The 13955-nt window shown below is 43.9% G+C and overlaps 1 protein-coding gene across 3 annotated transcripts in view; it reads right to left on the bottom strand.

The window, feature by feature from the left end:
* Positions 1 to 13955, bottom strand: part of LOC149372792 (sialin-like) — a 48191-nt gene that overhangs the window by 12202 nt on the left and 22034 nt on the right. For all 3 annotated transcript variants that reach the window (XM_089567332.1, XM_089567334.1, XM_089567333.1), the window contains exons 3-5: positions 6518 to 6723; positions 4246 to 4482; positions 915 to 1098 (exon numbers count right to left, since the gene is read on the bottom strand). In XM_089567332.1, the coding sequence (XP_089423458.1) occupies positions 915 to 1098; positions 4246 to 4482; positions 6518 to 6723 (627 nt within the window). The remainder of the gene's footprint in view (positions 1 to 914; positions 1099 to 4245; positions 4483 to 6517; positions 6724 to 13955) is intronic.

A 13955-nucleotide genomic window follows, 5' to 3' on the forward strand; every position in this document is an offset into this window, starting at 1 on the left:
GACCTCAAGAACGACCAACGCGGCGTTTTCTCCGTCAGAAGGAGCACCCTCCAGTTGCTTCCATTTCACGCTTTCTGAATAAAATATTGTGAGCTCATCTTTCACAGTAACAATTTTTGTGATCTCAATCCGCAGGCGAGAGTTTTACCGATAATGCTTGCAATGCCACGCAAACTGCTGCCTTAGGTTGTGAATTTTAGCTCCGATTTGTTAGGTTTTTCAGTTCTAAAATGATTTAACTTTAAGTTGTAACAATTGATTTCTCGCTACGAACAGATGTAGCTCGAAATGTAATGCTATTACAAGATAAACACGTTCAAGATGCCGTGCAGTTCTCTTTTAGCAGGACAGTAGAAACGCTCAAATGAACGCCGATGCAACACCTAGTCAACTACACGCTTTAGAACTGCATCAATCATGCATATGTTTTGACGGGAGGATCCAATTTCACAACACGACTGGCGCTGAGGGTTGCAAAAGAAATGATTGCGAGAAATCGAGAACTCGTTTCATGAGCAATTTCTTTCTCTAGGAGCACTCCATCTGCCCTTTGAAAAAAAAAAAGAAAACAGCAATTGCTCTGGGCGTTTGTGCAAAGGCACAAACCGCGAGGCGGCAATTTTAGCAGCCAAAATGCAGCACAGCTTCGTCGATTGCACAGTGGTCACGACGGGACAGCTAACTAAAGGGGCTTTTCTAAATGGCCATTACGCTAAGTGTACATCCTATGCTACCGATAATATACCCACTCGAGATATCAGTAAGGTGACCCCACAATGGTTATAACTGCCTCATGAGTTCCTGAGAGAAAGTCCATTCCGTGCTTTGAAGCTACCGTCGATGACGAGATAGAACGAGCGATTCTGGGCTTTTCGCTAAGATCCGAGGGCACACTACTTGGACGGTACTGTTACCGAAAACGTAGAAGACGGCTGGCCAGCCGCCCAGAAAGGAAGACGCCGCCAGGAAACCCGAGAAGGTGAGGGCGGCCATGGCTCCGACGTGTGCTCCGGCGTGCACCAAAGCCGTGGCAGTGGACCGCTCGAACTTGGGCGACCATTGTGCGAGCATCGAGTGCATCGCGGGGTACGTCACTCCCTGCAGGATGAAAAGAAAAAATTAAATAATGCAGATGAACGCGTTAGCTTCATGAGTGGATATTCGCAACAGTTGCGAAATTTATGTGACGCAGTGGACAAATAAAGCTATGTCAAGAAACGATAAATAAGAAAGGACGGTGTATGTGAAAATAATCTTGCTGATAAATCAGCAGGAAAGCTTTTACGTATCGACCTCACGTCTCAGTTTTCGGTCCCATCTCGAATGCCTCAAACATGGCGACGCATTCAAAGTAATTAAGTGTATTACAAATATGCAAGTTAGATCTTCATTAAATAAATATATGAGTCATATTACTTTCAAACGAATGGCAAAATGATGTCCCTAACAGTACTTAAGAGACAAGATATTCAGCATCGCAAAATGGAACATGGAAAAGGAAGGGTAGTATATTGTGGGTAATGCTCCTGGAAGCGATGAATATGACGACACTGTTGCACATAATGAAATTAAACTAGTACGATTACACATACTAGGTAGAGTTGGTTAACAATAGATTGTGGGCTTAGTATACTTCCAACGGTACCATTTTATTGCATCTTTGTACAACAACGGTTTTCGAGAGGAATTGTAAGAAGTTAAACACAATGAAGGGTACCGAGGACCGAGGGTATACCGAGGACCCAGCTCTGCATTGTTCCGGCCGAACAATGCATCGCGAACTGCAGTTGCTTACACGATTTCCACGTGGTTCGACTAGGCTCTTTGAATTCTTACGTGGAGAAATCATGACATCCCGATGTCAGTGCACGTTAAAGAACCCCAGGTGGTCGAAATTTCCGGAGCCCTCCACTACGGCGTCCCTCATAGCCTTAGTCGCTTTGGGAAGTTAAACCCCATAAAACCTAAAACCAAACCAAACCAAAGAAAATTAAGAGAACACAGAAAAATTGAGGCCAGTCATCAATAATCATAGAAAGAATAAAATGTAAAATAAATGGAACTCGACACCGACTGATGAAGGCTCATGCACGGTACCATAAAAGAGGTATTGCACGAAACTGGAGATGATGGTAGTAGGTTTTACTTCATTTTGCTTTCTGATAAAGCAGAAAAGCTCTTCAGTGAAGCGCAAAAGATACCTGAACAGGACAACGGTCGGGTTCAAGTTACTGGTTGTCGCAGTGCGGGGTTAGGTAACGCAATATTCAGAGGCAAACTTAGTCTTAAATGATATTTGAGTATGTCGGTGTTTTTTGCATGACTGAAGGCTTTTAGAGGTTTAGGGAACATGAGCTACACCCTACTAATTGGATAATTTTCGTCAGATGGGAGTCAAGCACGATATGAAATCCTAAACAAACGTTAAAAAGCCCAGTGATGTGTTCAGAAGATGTGGACACTTTCGAGATGCGTACTTTTCTGCACAGTATTCATTGCTTACATGTGTGAGGTTTGGGCGCGTAAGTGGCACCATCATTCTTTCGAACATTTGACTGCAACATTAGAGAACATAGCGCGGAAAAAAATCGCAGTATAATTGCAGCTGGAAGTGTCACTCACAGAAAGTAGAAATACGTGAAAACGTACTCAGAAATATGTCTATATAGGAAGAGAAATATGCAGGAAACATGGATTTACGACTCCTTGACCGAGCAGGCAGAATAGCATAATCACCATAGTCATAATTCTAAATTTCAGGTCTGTGAGCACAGATGTGAAAATGGCAAGGTATTAAAGGATTTCGTCTTTAAGGCAAACAATGCAACGGCTTAATTATCACATAGTGAAGCTGAGCATTGTGGGACAATAAATTCTTTTATTAATGTTGTCGAGTTTTTCGACTAATGCCATTCATGAAAGAAATGCAGTTTGGTTTTCTGTTTGCTTGAAATACACTTTACAACCTTGATTTATTCTTTTTCACAATTTGTTTCTGTCTTCGTTTCTTGGTTTGAAAATTTTACTGCGAGGTTCATTTAGCTAAGAGGTCACAGCGATTCACGTTCTCCTCATTAGCGCAGCAGAGCGGTACATGTAAAGAAAACCGTACGTGCGTGGTATCATGCAATCCGATGTCATCAAGGAAGCACTTCCTTAAGTTAACGCGCTCCCACAACGAGAGACCGTGATCTACTAGAACGCTGTTATGTACGAAAGTTTTACCCTACGCTGCGCGGGGCTAATTCCGCGCATTTGCTACAGCGGCTGCCCGTACGCGCAGCTATAGCAACTTATAGCTACGGGTACTGTGTGGGTAGCGCAACTAGACAGTACTGGCATACCCAAATGTTTCGCCCTATGGAGGAAGTTCCGACAGGAATGCAACCCCAGCAGACTCCCAAAACACCCACATGTGCGCATAAACACCTTTGTATTCCCCATGTTCGAGCAGATTCGCAAGCGCTTCAGTATATGAGCGCCGAAAAATGGCTTGGCGGGTTCGAAAAAGTGGCCGTTTTGAAAGGTACGGCAATGTTTTCTAATAAAAGGGCACGGGGACTCAGAAAGCAAAAGAAAAAAGAAGAGAAGAAAACTAGGTGCCCGGTTTTAATAACCAAGTGGAAGAACTCCGTACCATAACATTACCATCACTGTCAGACTACCTGCTTCCACAGCAGGACAAAGGCTTCTCCCATTGTTGCCAAATCATCTCTGCCCAGAGTCACCATCTGCCGCCTTATCCTCGCATAATTTCCAACCTCCTTACCTATGCACCTCACTCTCTCCGGCCTCCTCCTACGTCTACTTTAGCTTAGAATCCGCATTTTTATCCTAAGGGGACATCGTTCATTTTCTCTACACATTACATGCTCTGATCATGTCCATTTCTTCATCAAAGTTTCAGCAAATATATTATGAAGTCGTGTTTGTTTCCTAAACAAGCTTACGTTACCCCTTTAACCCTATGGTTTTCTCGTTTCATAGCCCGCTACTCTCAGTGGGCCTTAAAACTCTGCGCAAGGAATTTCAAATAGGGCATCGCCGACGCCCTTGTCCGCTAAATTGCGTCGCGATACCTGTAATCCTGCACAGCTCCAATACAGCCTGCTTCTAGACAAGGCCCCTAACTCAATGAACAGCGAATCGAAAACAGCTTTGCCAGTCACGCCGATACCAAAATCGATCGCCTTAGGGAGAGAGAGGGAGAGAAGCGGCGAAAGGAGGACCAGGCCAGGCGCTCACCTCCCCGAGGCCCTGGATCACGCGGATGGCGATGAGCGCCCCGTAGTGGGCCCTGGAGGCGACGGGGATGGCCAGCGTGAGCACCGCAGTGAGGAACACGCCCAGGCCGAACATCCACCTAGCGCCCAGCACCTCGGCGATGCGGCCGCCGGGCAGCTGGGTGATGACGTAGCCGTAGAAGAAGGAGCCCAGGATTATGCCCTGGGTGTAGCTGTCCCATTCGAACTCGCCCGTCTCCTGCACGCCGTGGAGAGAGCAATCAGGAAATTAATGCTCCTGGCGAGGCGCAAGCCGCTCCATGCAGAGTCATGCAGAGTAGCTCCGTGGCGTTAACTGATGAACCCTGCTGACTAATGACCATGTCGTACTGGATTGTTCCGGGTTAATTCCGACCACGTAATGTTCTTTAACAAGCGCCAAATGTCAGCACCTGGACATTTTTGGCGTTTTGCCTCCATCGAAACGCCGAAGCCACGGTACATATTGAATCCGTGATTTCGTGATCAAATCCATGCAGCACATAACCACAGAGAACATATACATGGAGCTTAACGTTCTCAATTGTAAAACTGCCCAAACCTCACCTTAGTTTTCCACACCCCAGCCCATAGCCCGGAGCACTTGGCTACACACCGGCGAGCTCTAGCCGAGCAAGTGACGCACCTTCTGGTGCCTAATGTGTCCACGATAAAGTTACTCTGGCTGAACCCGCGAAATACTGTGCAGCAGCCGGACACCGCAGCCATCAACCACGGGGGCGGTTGGTCCCCTAGTCTGTCCGCAGCGAGTACAGAAGAGGCGACCTGTAGCGTAGTTCCTGCAGAGTACCATATTTGGGTTTCAGAGCGCTCACCCTCGTGACAATGTAACTCTGGGGATTGTGTGAAGTTCAAGCAGAAGGCCCACAAAATAGTTTCAGGTGTGGGCACGCCGACAGTACCGAACAAGTATACAGACAACTAGGAGCTCCCCGATAGGCGTCATGTCGCAGGAGTAATAATTTGCACCCATGGATCTGAGTAAACATGGTTCCCTTATTACTTTACTTTATGGCATCAAAAACAGGCCAGGAACAAAAATAGCAGAGCTGTTGGTTAAAATGTTCTTTCATTTATTAGGCGTTCGAAAATGAGCATGATGACTTTTATTTTGTTTGTGTCATAAAGACTTACAAGGATCTTGGTTTCCATATAGAAAGGGGACAGTAGGAGGAAGTGAAAAAACTGCCAGTGGCATTCCTCCATAATTAGACCAAGAGCTCGTGCGTTTATTATTATTGCCATTAAGGGGGCACGCCAGTAATGCCGCGATGAGCACCCAAGAAAACACCGAATGACCCAATGCAACGAAGAGAGAACGCACGCGAAAAACATATTTTCTATTTCGTGTTTCTTGCTTTGAGGATTTTACCGCAAAGCTGCGCTGCGCACGCTAAAGGAAATTTTTTAAGCTGCTTGCGTTCGGCAGTTGCTAAAGTCTACAGACTCCGACTGTTCCTATTGTCTTGTCTATGGTTTATGATGTTATTCCTAAAAACTGGCTGCATCATTTCACACAAAATTTTAAATACAAGTCACCGAAGCCAAACAAACGCAAAGAAGCTGGTGTGTGTTTGATTTTTCTACGGCTAACAGAAAGAAACACGCCTGCAGTCGCACCTGCAAAGAGAGTGATTATAAAAAAATGAAAACACGCTGACACTCAACCACTAGTTTAACTGCGCGCGGTGCTGTGAAATCTGAGACTCGCAAAGAACAGGTCTTCAGGAACACTCCATCAAACAATCTCGCATTTAGAAACCCCGAAAAGTGCGACTCCTTCAAGGTATACTAATGTAAACAAATAAATTGCACCCCTGTTGGTGCTTACAAAGCGAAGACAGGCTGCAACAATGCAATTCACGAAACCGGACAGTTTTGCCAATGCTCGACGTGCCGTGGCTTGTTGATTTGGCTTAGCTCTGTGAACAGCAGGTGGAGATCCCTTGTTGATACAACACGTTAGAACTTGCCAGAGGCCACTTGGCATGGCGCCTGATCATTAGCATACCGTTTTCATCCGTACTGAGGCACGAATTTCCGGGAGGAATTGTGTAAACAGGGTCGCTTTTCGATATAGCAACTGGTTTGACGAAGGTAGTGTGAAACGGGTGCTTCTAGGAACCTGTATTACTCCGTAAGGTGGCGGGCATTACTTTGAAGCATCGCCATTTTATATGGTATTTAAATGAAATAAAATGAGACCTGCTTTTGCAATCGCTTCTGGAACTCACCGGATGTTGCTCCGTGTTGTTCGCATTCGTGTCCGTCATATTGGCATAACCGTAGAAACATTCCGAGTGATTGTGGTACTTGTCCCCGGAGTCAACGCTTTTCACCATGGCGACCAGCGCGACGCTAAGGTTGACACGAAGAGAGTAGACGTTCAAAAGGCCGAGGAATCCCATGAGAACGAAAATGTGCCGGCATGGTATAAAATCTGAAAGGAAAAAGAGAATATTTACAAGCAATTCATCTTTAAGAATATGTAGGCATTAAACACACGCCATACACATAGCGTTATTTACGCAGAAGAGATCTTAGTCAGAGAATTCGACGTCTGACTGATTCGATGGGACATGTCTTTGCTATTGTAGGCAATAATTTGCATAATAAAAGCAATGTGATATGAAATCATTTTAAGTAATTTATATTAGGATTCGATAGTACTTCGAATCATGTGGAGGAAATCTGTAGGGATAAATCATTGTTCGATAAAAATTCTGGATGTCCCTTATTTCAGAATCAAACCAGTGGATTATGATTTTTTCACTATTGCAATTTAGGAGGACAAAGTACGTTAAAAGTCTATGGTGAAAAAGCTGCAATGGATGAAAATTTGCTGCATTCGAGAGTTCCTAATTCTGGGTTTTGAGCCTTCTGAGGCCGAGTTTTTAAAAAGCTCAAATTAAATGTTCCTTGGCGAGGCGCTGGAAGCTGTGAAGTGATATGTCTACTCAGGGAAGGTAGTAGCCGTAGATGCGGACCGCGGGTATGAAATAACTATGAGAATGGTGGAGCGCATTTGCCAGTTACTCTCAGATCATGAATGGCAGTTTACCAGTATACCCTAACGGGGAAGAATATAACAGCTGTATCTTACCGGTACTCATTTATGGGGCAGAAGCGTGGAGGCTAACGAAAAGGGTTCAACTTAAACTGAGGACAACGCAGCGAGCTATCGAAAGGAAAATGATAGATGTAAAGTTAATGAACAGGAAGAATGCACAGTAGGGCAGAGAAGAAAGGCGGGTTAATGGCATCCTAGTAGAACTCAAGAGGAAGAAATGGGCTTGGGCAGAGCATGTAATGCGAAGGCAAGATAACTGATGGTCGTTAAGGGCAAGGGACTCGATTCCAAGGGAAGGCCAGCATAGATGGAGGCGGCAGAAAGTTAGGTGAGCGGATGAGATTACGAAGTTTGCGACGATAAGGTGGTCACAGACGGCACAGGACCGCGTTAATGGAAGAGAGAAAAGAGATGCATTTGCCTTGCAGTGGACATGGTCAGGCTCATGCTGATGATGACTTTAAGTTGGAATGCAGTAATCAGGTGCTTATGGATTTGATTTATATTGATGCAAACGGGCTAAATACCGCGCCTCATTTCAAATGCACGAGTCGCGCGGAATTATTATCCGTGTCCTTCGAACCACTGTCTACGACTTTGTCATTTGTGCTTCAGTCAGCTTTCGTTCACACGTCTAATTACTGCGCCTCATTATTAACAGGCTAAAACTCACGACCTTGAGCTGACGCGCACGTCGGCATTAAGTAAGGCGCTCTCCGTCACAACCTATGTGATGTGCTTGAGCTGATGAGCGCCAGAAGTAGCGTACATGCAGTGTCACAATTTTTGCGAAAAGCAGCTGACCCAGAGTTGCGCCGTACTCGTAGTGATTAGAACTGTTGTGGATACATTGCAGTGTACATTATTTACCGGTAGTGCAGTGAACATGATTTGGATTTTAACATGATTTCTTTTTATACAGGGTGTTACCACCTAAGACTTTACACAATTTTTTTTAAAATAGGCTTTTTGAGTTAGATGAGCGCTTTTTTCGGCATAGAATTTTCAGCGTTGTTGTACGTCAGAACACAGCTAATACGTGCTAACTAACAGTCTGGCTAACTAATATTTAATAGTTATCTTTTTAACTATTAGTGCTAGTGCCTTAATTATTGAGAGGCGTGTAACCCAGCGGAATTAATACCATATCAATTTTTAAAAGTTTCGAAAACGCGGTTACCCTAAGCGCTGTGGTAAAACAAATTATGGCTACGTCGCGCCAAAATACATGCGCTTTCAAGAAGCTTGCAGGCTAAGCAACCTCTCCAGTGCACGTAACTCGTCAAAATAGCCATAATTTGTTGGGCCTCAGCGCCGAGTGTTACCGAGTTTTAGAAATTCTAGAAACTGATATAGATATTAATTGCGGTAGGCTACATACCTCTTTATCGTTAAGAAGTCTAACACTAATAATTGAAAAGCTAACTATGTTAAAAATCTAACCTGTTAGTTACCACGTCTTAGCTGTATTCCCATTTGCAACACCGCTGACATGCGCATTCATTCTTACCACGCACAATATCTGACTGGAACACTCTGCCTTCACATATCGCAACCACCACTGATCCTGATAAATATTTTAAACTTATATCTTCAATAACTACTGCTTAACTATTCGCATACATTGTTATTTTATTTGTTCATGGCTTCCTTTTTTGCAGGGTTTGTGACTAAAAAGATTCATTGTATTAGTGTTCTGTTTGTATAATTTTAATAATGCAGTAATCTTCGTTCTTTGCCGCGCTCCCATTCTTTTGATTCTTTTGCTTACTTATATGTCATGCAAAGTGTCTTATTCGTGCTTTTGATTGATTCTTTTGCTTACTTATTTCATCCATTGTGTCTTATTTGTGCTTTTGTTGTTTGTTTTATATTTGTGGTTTTTCTTTTATTCTGTTCAATTGCCTGTGCCCCCCCCCCCCCCTATGTAATACCCTCTCGAGGGCCTTTAGGGGTATTCTGTATAAAAAAATGCTATGCCGAAAGAAAGCGCTCTTTAAAACTCTAAAACCTGTTTTTAAAAATTGTATGTAGACTTAGTTGAAATGCCCTTTATAGCACTTTCAAACAACCGCAGGTAACCGAACTTCCCGCGCCGTTCTTAGGGCAGCATAGAGTGGCTGGTAGCATTAAGGTAAGGCCAACGAATTCACGTGGTGGGGAACAAAGTGCCTTGCGGGTACTGGCCGGTGAGTTTCTATAGACCTTGTTGCGACGGGCACTATCCGCGTTTCATGCACGAAACAAGAATCCAACTCTAGCTCTCGTAGTAATACAGTAAGCCATAACGACTGTCCTCAATTATCCCACCGACCGAGGTGAAATGTGGCGGATTACAAATAAGGAAGGAGATACGTTTCATAGTCAACTCGAGCCTACCTTTGCTTAGGACCCGCAGCATACCCTTAAACATTGTGAAGCCTAAAAATCACAGTGCATACCAAGATAGCGATCCTGGGCAAGCCATGTAAAATAATGAAATTTTTCTTCTTAAACGCTTACAACAGGCAAATTTTTTTCTTCGGAAACGTTATCCGATCTCTTGAAACTATTATAAAGACAGTTTTTCGCCATATTATTGTATAAAAAGCAATTACTTCAAATTCATTTAAGTTACGATGTCGGGTTTGTCGAATAAGCAGGGCCTGGATAATATTTAAAAAAAATGCAGAGTCTGTTCCTTTCACTGGTTAATTAATTTCGCGAATCTGGTTTTCAAGACCATTCTTTCTGTTATTCCTTTTTGCTGTGGAAAGGGGCTGGAATAAGATATTAGTGCTTACGAAAAGAATACAATTCGTTCTCTTTGAACGCAAGTAATGTTTTCTAGATTGGTTCCGTTGTTGTGGACCGCGAATTTTTACGTTCGCTGTGCCCGTACACAAAAAAAAAAGGATGTGGAAAAAATGCCAGCTTCTGCGAAGCACAGTCTGCAGGAACTAGACGCACGACTCCTCTTACAGCCCACCAGCCGGATTTGTCAGATTTTTTTTTTCTGGCAGCTTTTTTGCACAATAGAAAATTTTTTGACGTTTGACGTCATTCACGGGTTCAGCAAAGCTATAGAATGATTCGGTGTCTCCTTGAAAAATTTTATAAACGCAGCAAAAAGCAGGCTGAAGCTCACATTTTTATGTCAGCTGGCTGCCAGACAAGCTAATTCCGGTTAAATGTAGCAAATATTCCCTCCTAACGAAAGTGCACAAAGTAACAGCCTCTTCCGCTTCATACATAGTGACCATCTGCAATAATCATGGCTTTGCTAGGCCACAATGGTTTTTAGAGGAAATATGCTCTATAGCATGGGGACAAGCGTATGCATTTAGGGAAAGAGAAGATTCAAAATGCTTTGAAGATTAGTTGCATTCAATGAGATTTGCACAACCACGTTTAAGCATATACGCTGTCTCCACATCTGCTCTATGCGCTCCCACAGTAACATTTCTTCATACTAGTTTAGCGCCTATTCGCTTCTATTCAGCTTTCGTAATGCCGCAACATCGATCTGAACGAAAAAAAAAAGACATCGCTTTGTATTCCTTTCATCAAGAAATAAATACAAGCATGCCAGAAGCGACAGGACTAGCGGCGCTAGCAAACACGCTTTAAAGGATGGTAAACTGATGGGGACCTATATTTAGGACGTAAATTCACGCCAACAGATTTGAAATCCCTTCACACTATCACGCCTAGTGAGGAAGCAGGAAAGATTAGAGTTAGTGAAGCGTTCTTTTTCATTCCGTTTTTATAAGTGCACTTATAGTTGTGCCTAGAAAAAATTTTGATTTCCAGGCAGATTAAATCGCATCTCCGGGTTTACTGAGAAAAGGCGTATATTTCGACCATGTCAACTTTTACGGCAGCTTACCGACGCCTAACATAGAACAAGGCTTACTTGCTCGAAGTGTTCTCGGAGCAAGCTCTTTAATCTGTGGACGTGGCGGGGCTCTCTTCGGCCTCATTTTAAATGTGTGCTTGTCCGATGGTCCGTTTTCCTCGGGCGTGCAGGCCTGACGATAAAGAAGCCACTAGTTTTGTCCCGCGGTGTTTGCTCTATAAATACTCACTCCGTTCGGGCAGAACGTGTAGGTTTGTCGTGGTTACGATGAATGCCGCGAGGAGCGAGAGGTTCTTCGCTGCCCGCACAAGGAACACGATTGCTCTTTTCGAGGAAAAACTGCGAGCGCTGAATGCGTCCCGCACTTTCAGGCACCCACAGAAGGACGCACCCGAAATATATGTAAGCTCCTTCTTTGCGGTGGAATTAGACTCGGGTGGAACGACAGGCGTTAGAGTTGGAAATAGGCCTAGAAATGAATAATGTCCCGACCAACTGGAGCGTGTTTGCTCGATATTTGCTCGCGTTGGCTGACATTGGGGAGCCGAAGGTAATTGCGATTGTATCGTAGCAATATAGGACCATGTTCTTTTTGATTTTAAAACTCCGGCCACAAGCAAGCGATTGAAAATATGCATCACTGCACCTGCCGTACAAGCAGTGCACACTCGCAGTTTTGAGGTCAAAGCCCTCCCAAGCCATCCTCTCCACTCTTGAATCTGAAGGCCAGTTGGGGCCAGGCGCGTTTATTCTTCGCCTTTTTTTTTCTGTCTCCCTGGCCGTAAGCTGTTATCAGCTGACCGGCTGTTCAGTACGGCACAGATACCTGACAATAGCCTGCCGGCCTCCAACGAAACACTGATCTCATGCGCATGTGGAACGTGCGGTCTTGTGATTACGCTCGTTAAATAGCAATTTTCAAACAAAGAAATTAGAATCACAGTGCAGAGGCGTTAGTATTTTCTTTGAAGAATTGTTTGCTTTAACTTGCATGAAAGACTACCACCTTATAAAGTAAATGTGTCTGCTACAGCCAGTAGTAAAGACACACTTCAAACCAAAAGCGAAAGAGCGCGCACCGACTGATGCCTTCTGATTCCTTGTTTTTGGTGCAAATTTTGACTTTTGAAGTTTGAACTCATTTCAGCATGAGCTTCAGTACAGTTCAAAGCTCTGTCGTTACTTTCAAAAGCACGGTTACGCGTTCGATGGCCCTTGTATAAAGACCATTAAAAATGGCTGCAACTTCACTTTATGGTCGCGGATAACGCGCAAAGCAATGCGAATCACAGCGCTACATTAAATTTGTCCTGGTAGTAGGTTGAATTGTACGCTCTCGTTGGTTATTGACCTCTATTTCAACACTCGGCGAACATTCTATGTGAGACTACGAAAACAAGGCTGCAAAGAGTGCGGCTGTGATTGCCATGTATACGGGTCTCTCGTTATCAGATTTATAAGGTCGCATGGTAGAGCTGTATTGCCTCCTAATTTTTTCTCTCACTATACTCTTCGTTACAGGATTGCTGTGCTGGCCTTATTGTAGTTAAGGGTCGAACAGTTGACATTGCCAGCTCAACGTCAGAGTTTCCGCAGTTCTATAGGAATTTGTAGGATGCTGGACGAAAAAAAAAAATGTCTTTATTCGCCGGATGCAAAAGTTGGACCGATTTTAAGGGATGTTTGAATGCAACGACGCAAACACGGGAGAGAAAAAGGGGCGGAAGGGGTGTGTTCAGGGACTGGGGCACACGCTGAGTTTTTTTTCTTTCAGCGATGTTCCTGTTTTTTTGCAATTGCCTCAAGGAACGCAACTCTCCTTCGACGCTCAGCTAGGTGCAAAAAAAAAAGAAACGACGAAAAAACTGTTTGATCGCCGCAGAGTGGGTATGTGCCATTCTGTCGTAGGCTACAACAACAGAGCTCACAGGAAGAGTTGAACAGCAGCTGCGATTTTTCCCAAGCCAGCCTCAACACTGAAAAAAGAATGCCGTGTCAACGGACCGTACCCACGAAAAAAACATTAATACTAGGGGGGAAGTGAAAAACATACCGCAATAAATTTTTAAAATAAACGAAAATAAACGCTGCAAGTCCTCCTGAAGAAATTTTTCAGCCTCGAGCAGCGATTGCTGTTGGTGCGTAAACGAGCAAGAGATAATACCTCTTTGAGTATCCCATAATCTCGCTGTAGGAAAGTGCGCACCTGTGTTTCTTTTTTTTTTTTTTGCGTGCAGATTTCTACAGTCACATCGAGTGAGTATCAATCCGAGGTAACTTTTCGTGTTTCACACAGCACATCACTTTTCCGGGCAAGCGCCTGCATCGTAACCGTGGATAACAGTCGTACTCCTTCACAAGAGCACGATTTTATGCAGCTGTTGCCGCCATGTTACATGAAGTTGTCACTTAGCTTAGCATCTAAGGGACTGCTCCAAACTTTTGTTTTGAAATGCTGGCTTGTGAACAAAAGCTGTGGGTAAATCTGAAGATTAGCATTTTCATTGCACTCGAAGTACAAATTCACAGTAGAATGGTTCGGCACAGTGGGAAACGGTAATGGGGATGATCGGCTCGAACTTAATGAACTGAAAATGCTGCTTTCTCGTGTACAAGTACAGGAAATACGCCTAAGGACGTTTCATTCGGAACTGCATTGAACACTGAGCACGAGAATTTATGATGAAAAGTGTGAGTTTGAGAAAAATAAAAGGAAACAAAACTAAAATAAAAAGCGTGCTTCTCGTTCATATTCAAGGAATGA

The sequence above is a fragment of the Amblyomma mixtum genome, chromosome 1, assembly GCF_055824585.1.
Source record: "Amblyomma mixtum isolate Tamu chromosome 1, ASM5582458v1, whole genome shotgun sequence".
Classification (NCBI taxonomy): domain Eukaryota; kingdom Metazoa; phylum Arthropoda; class Arachnida; order Ixodida; family Ixodidae; genus Amblyomma; species Amblyomma mixtum.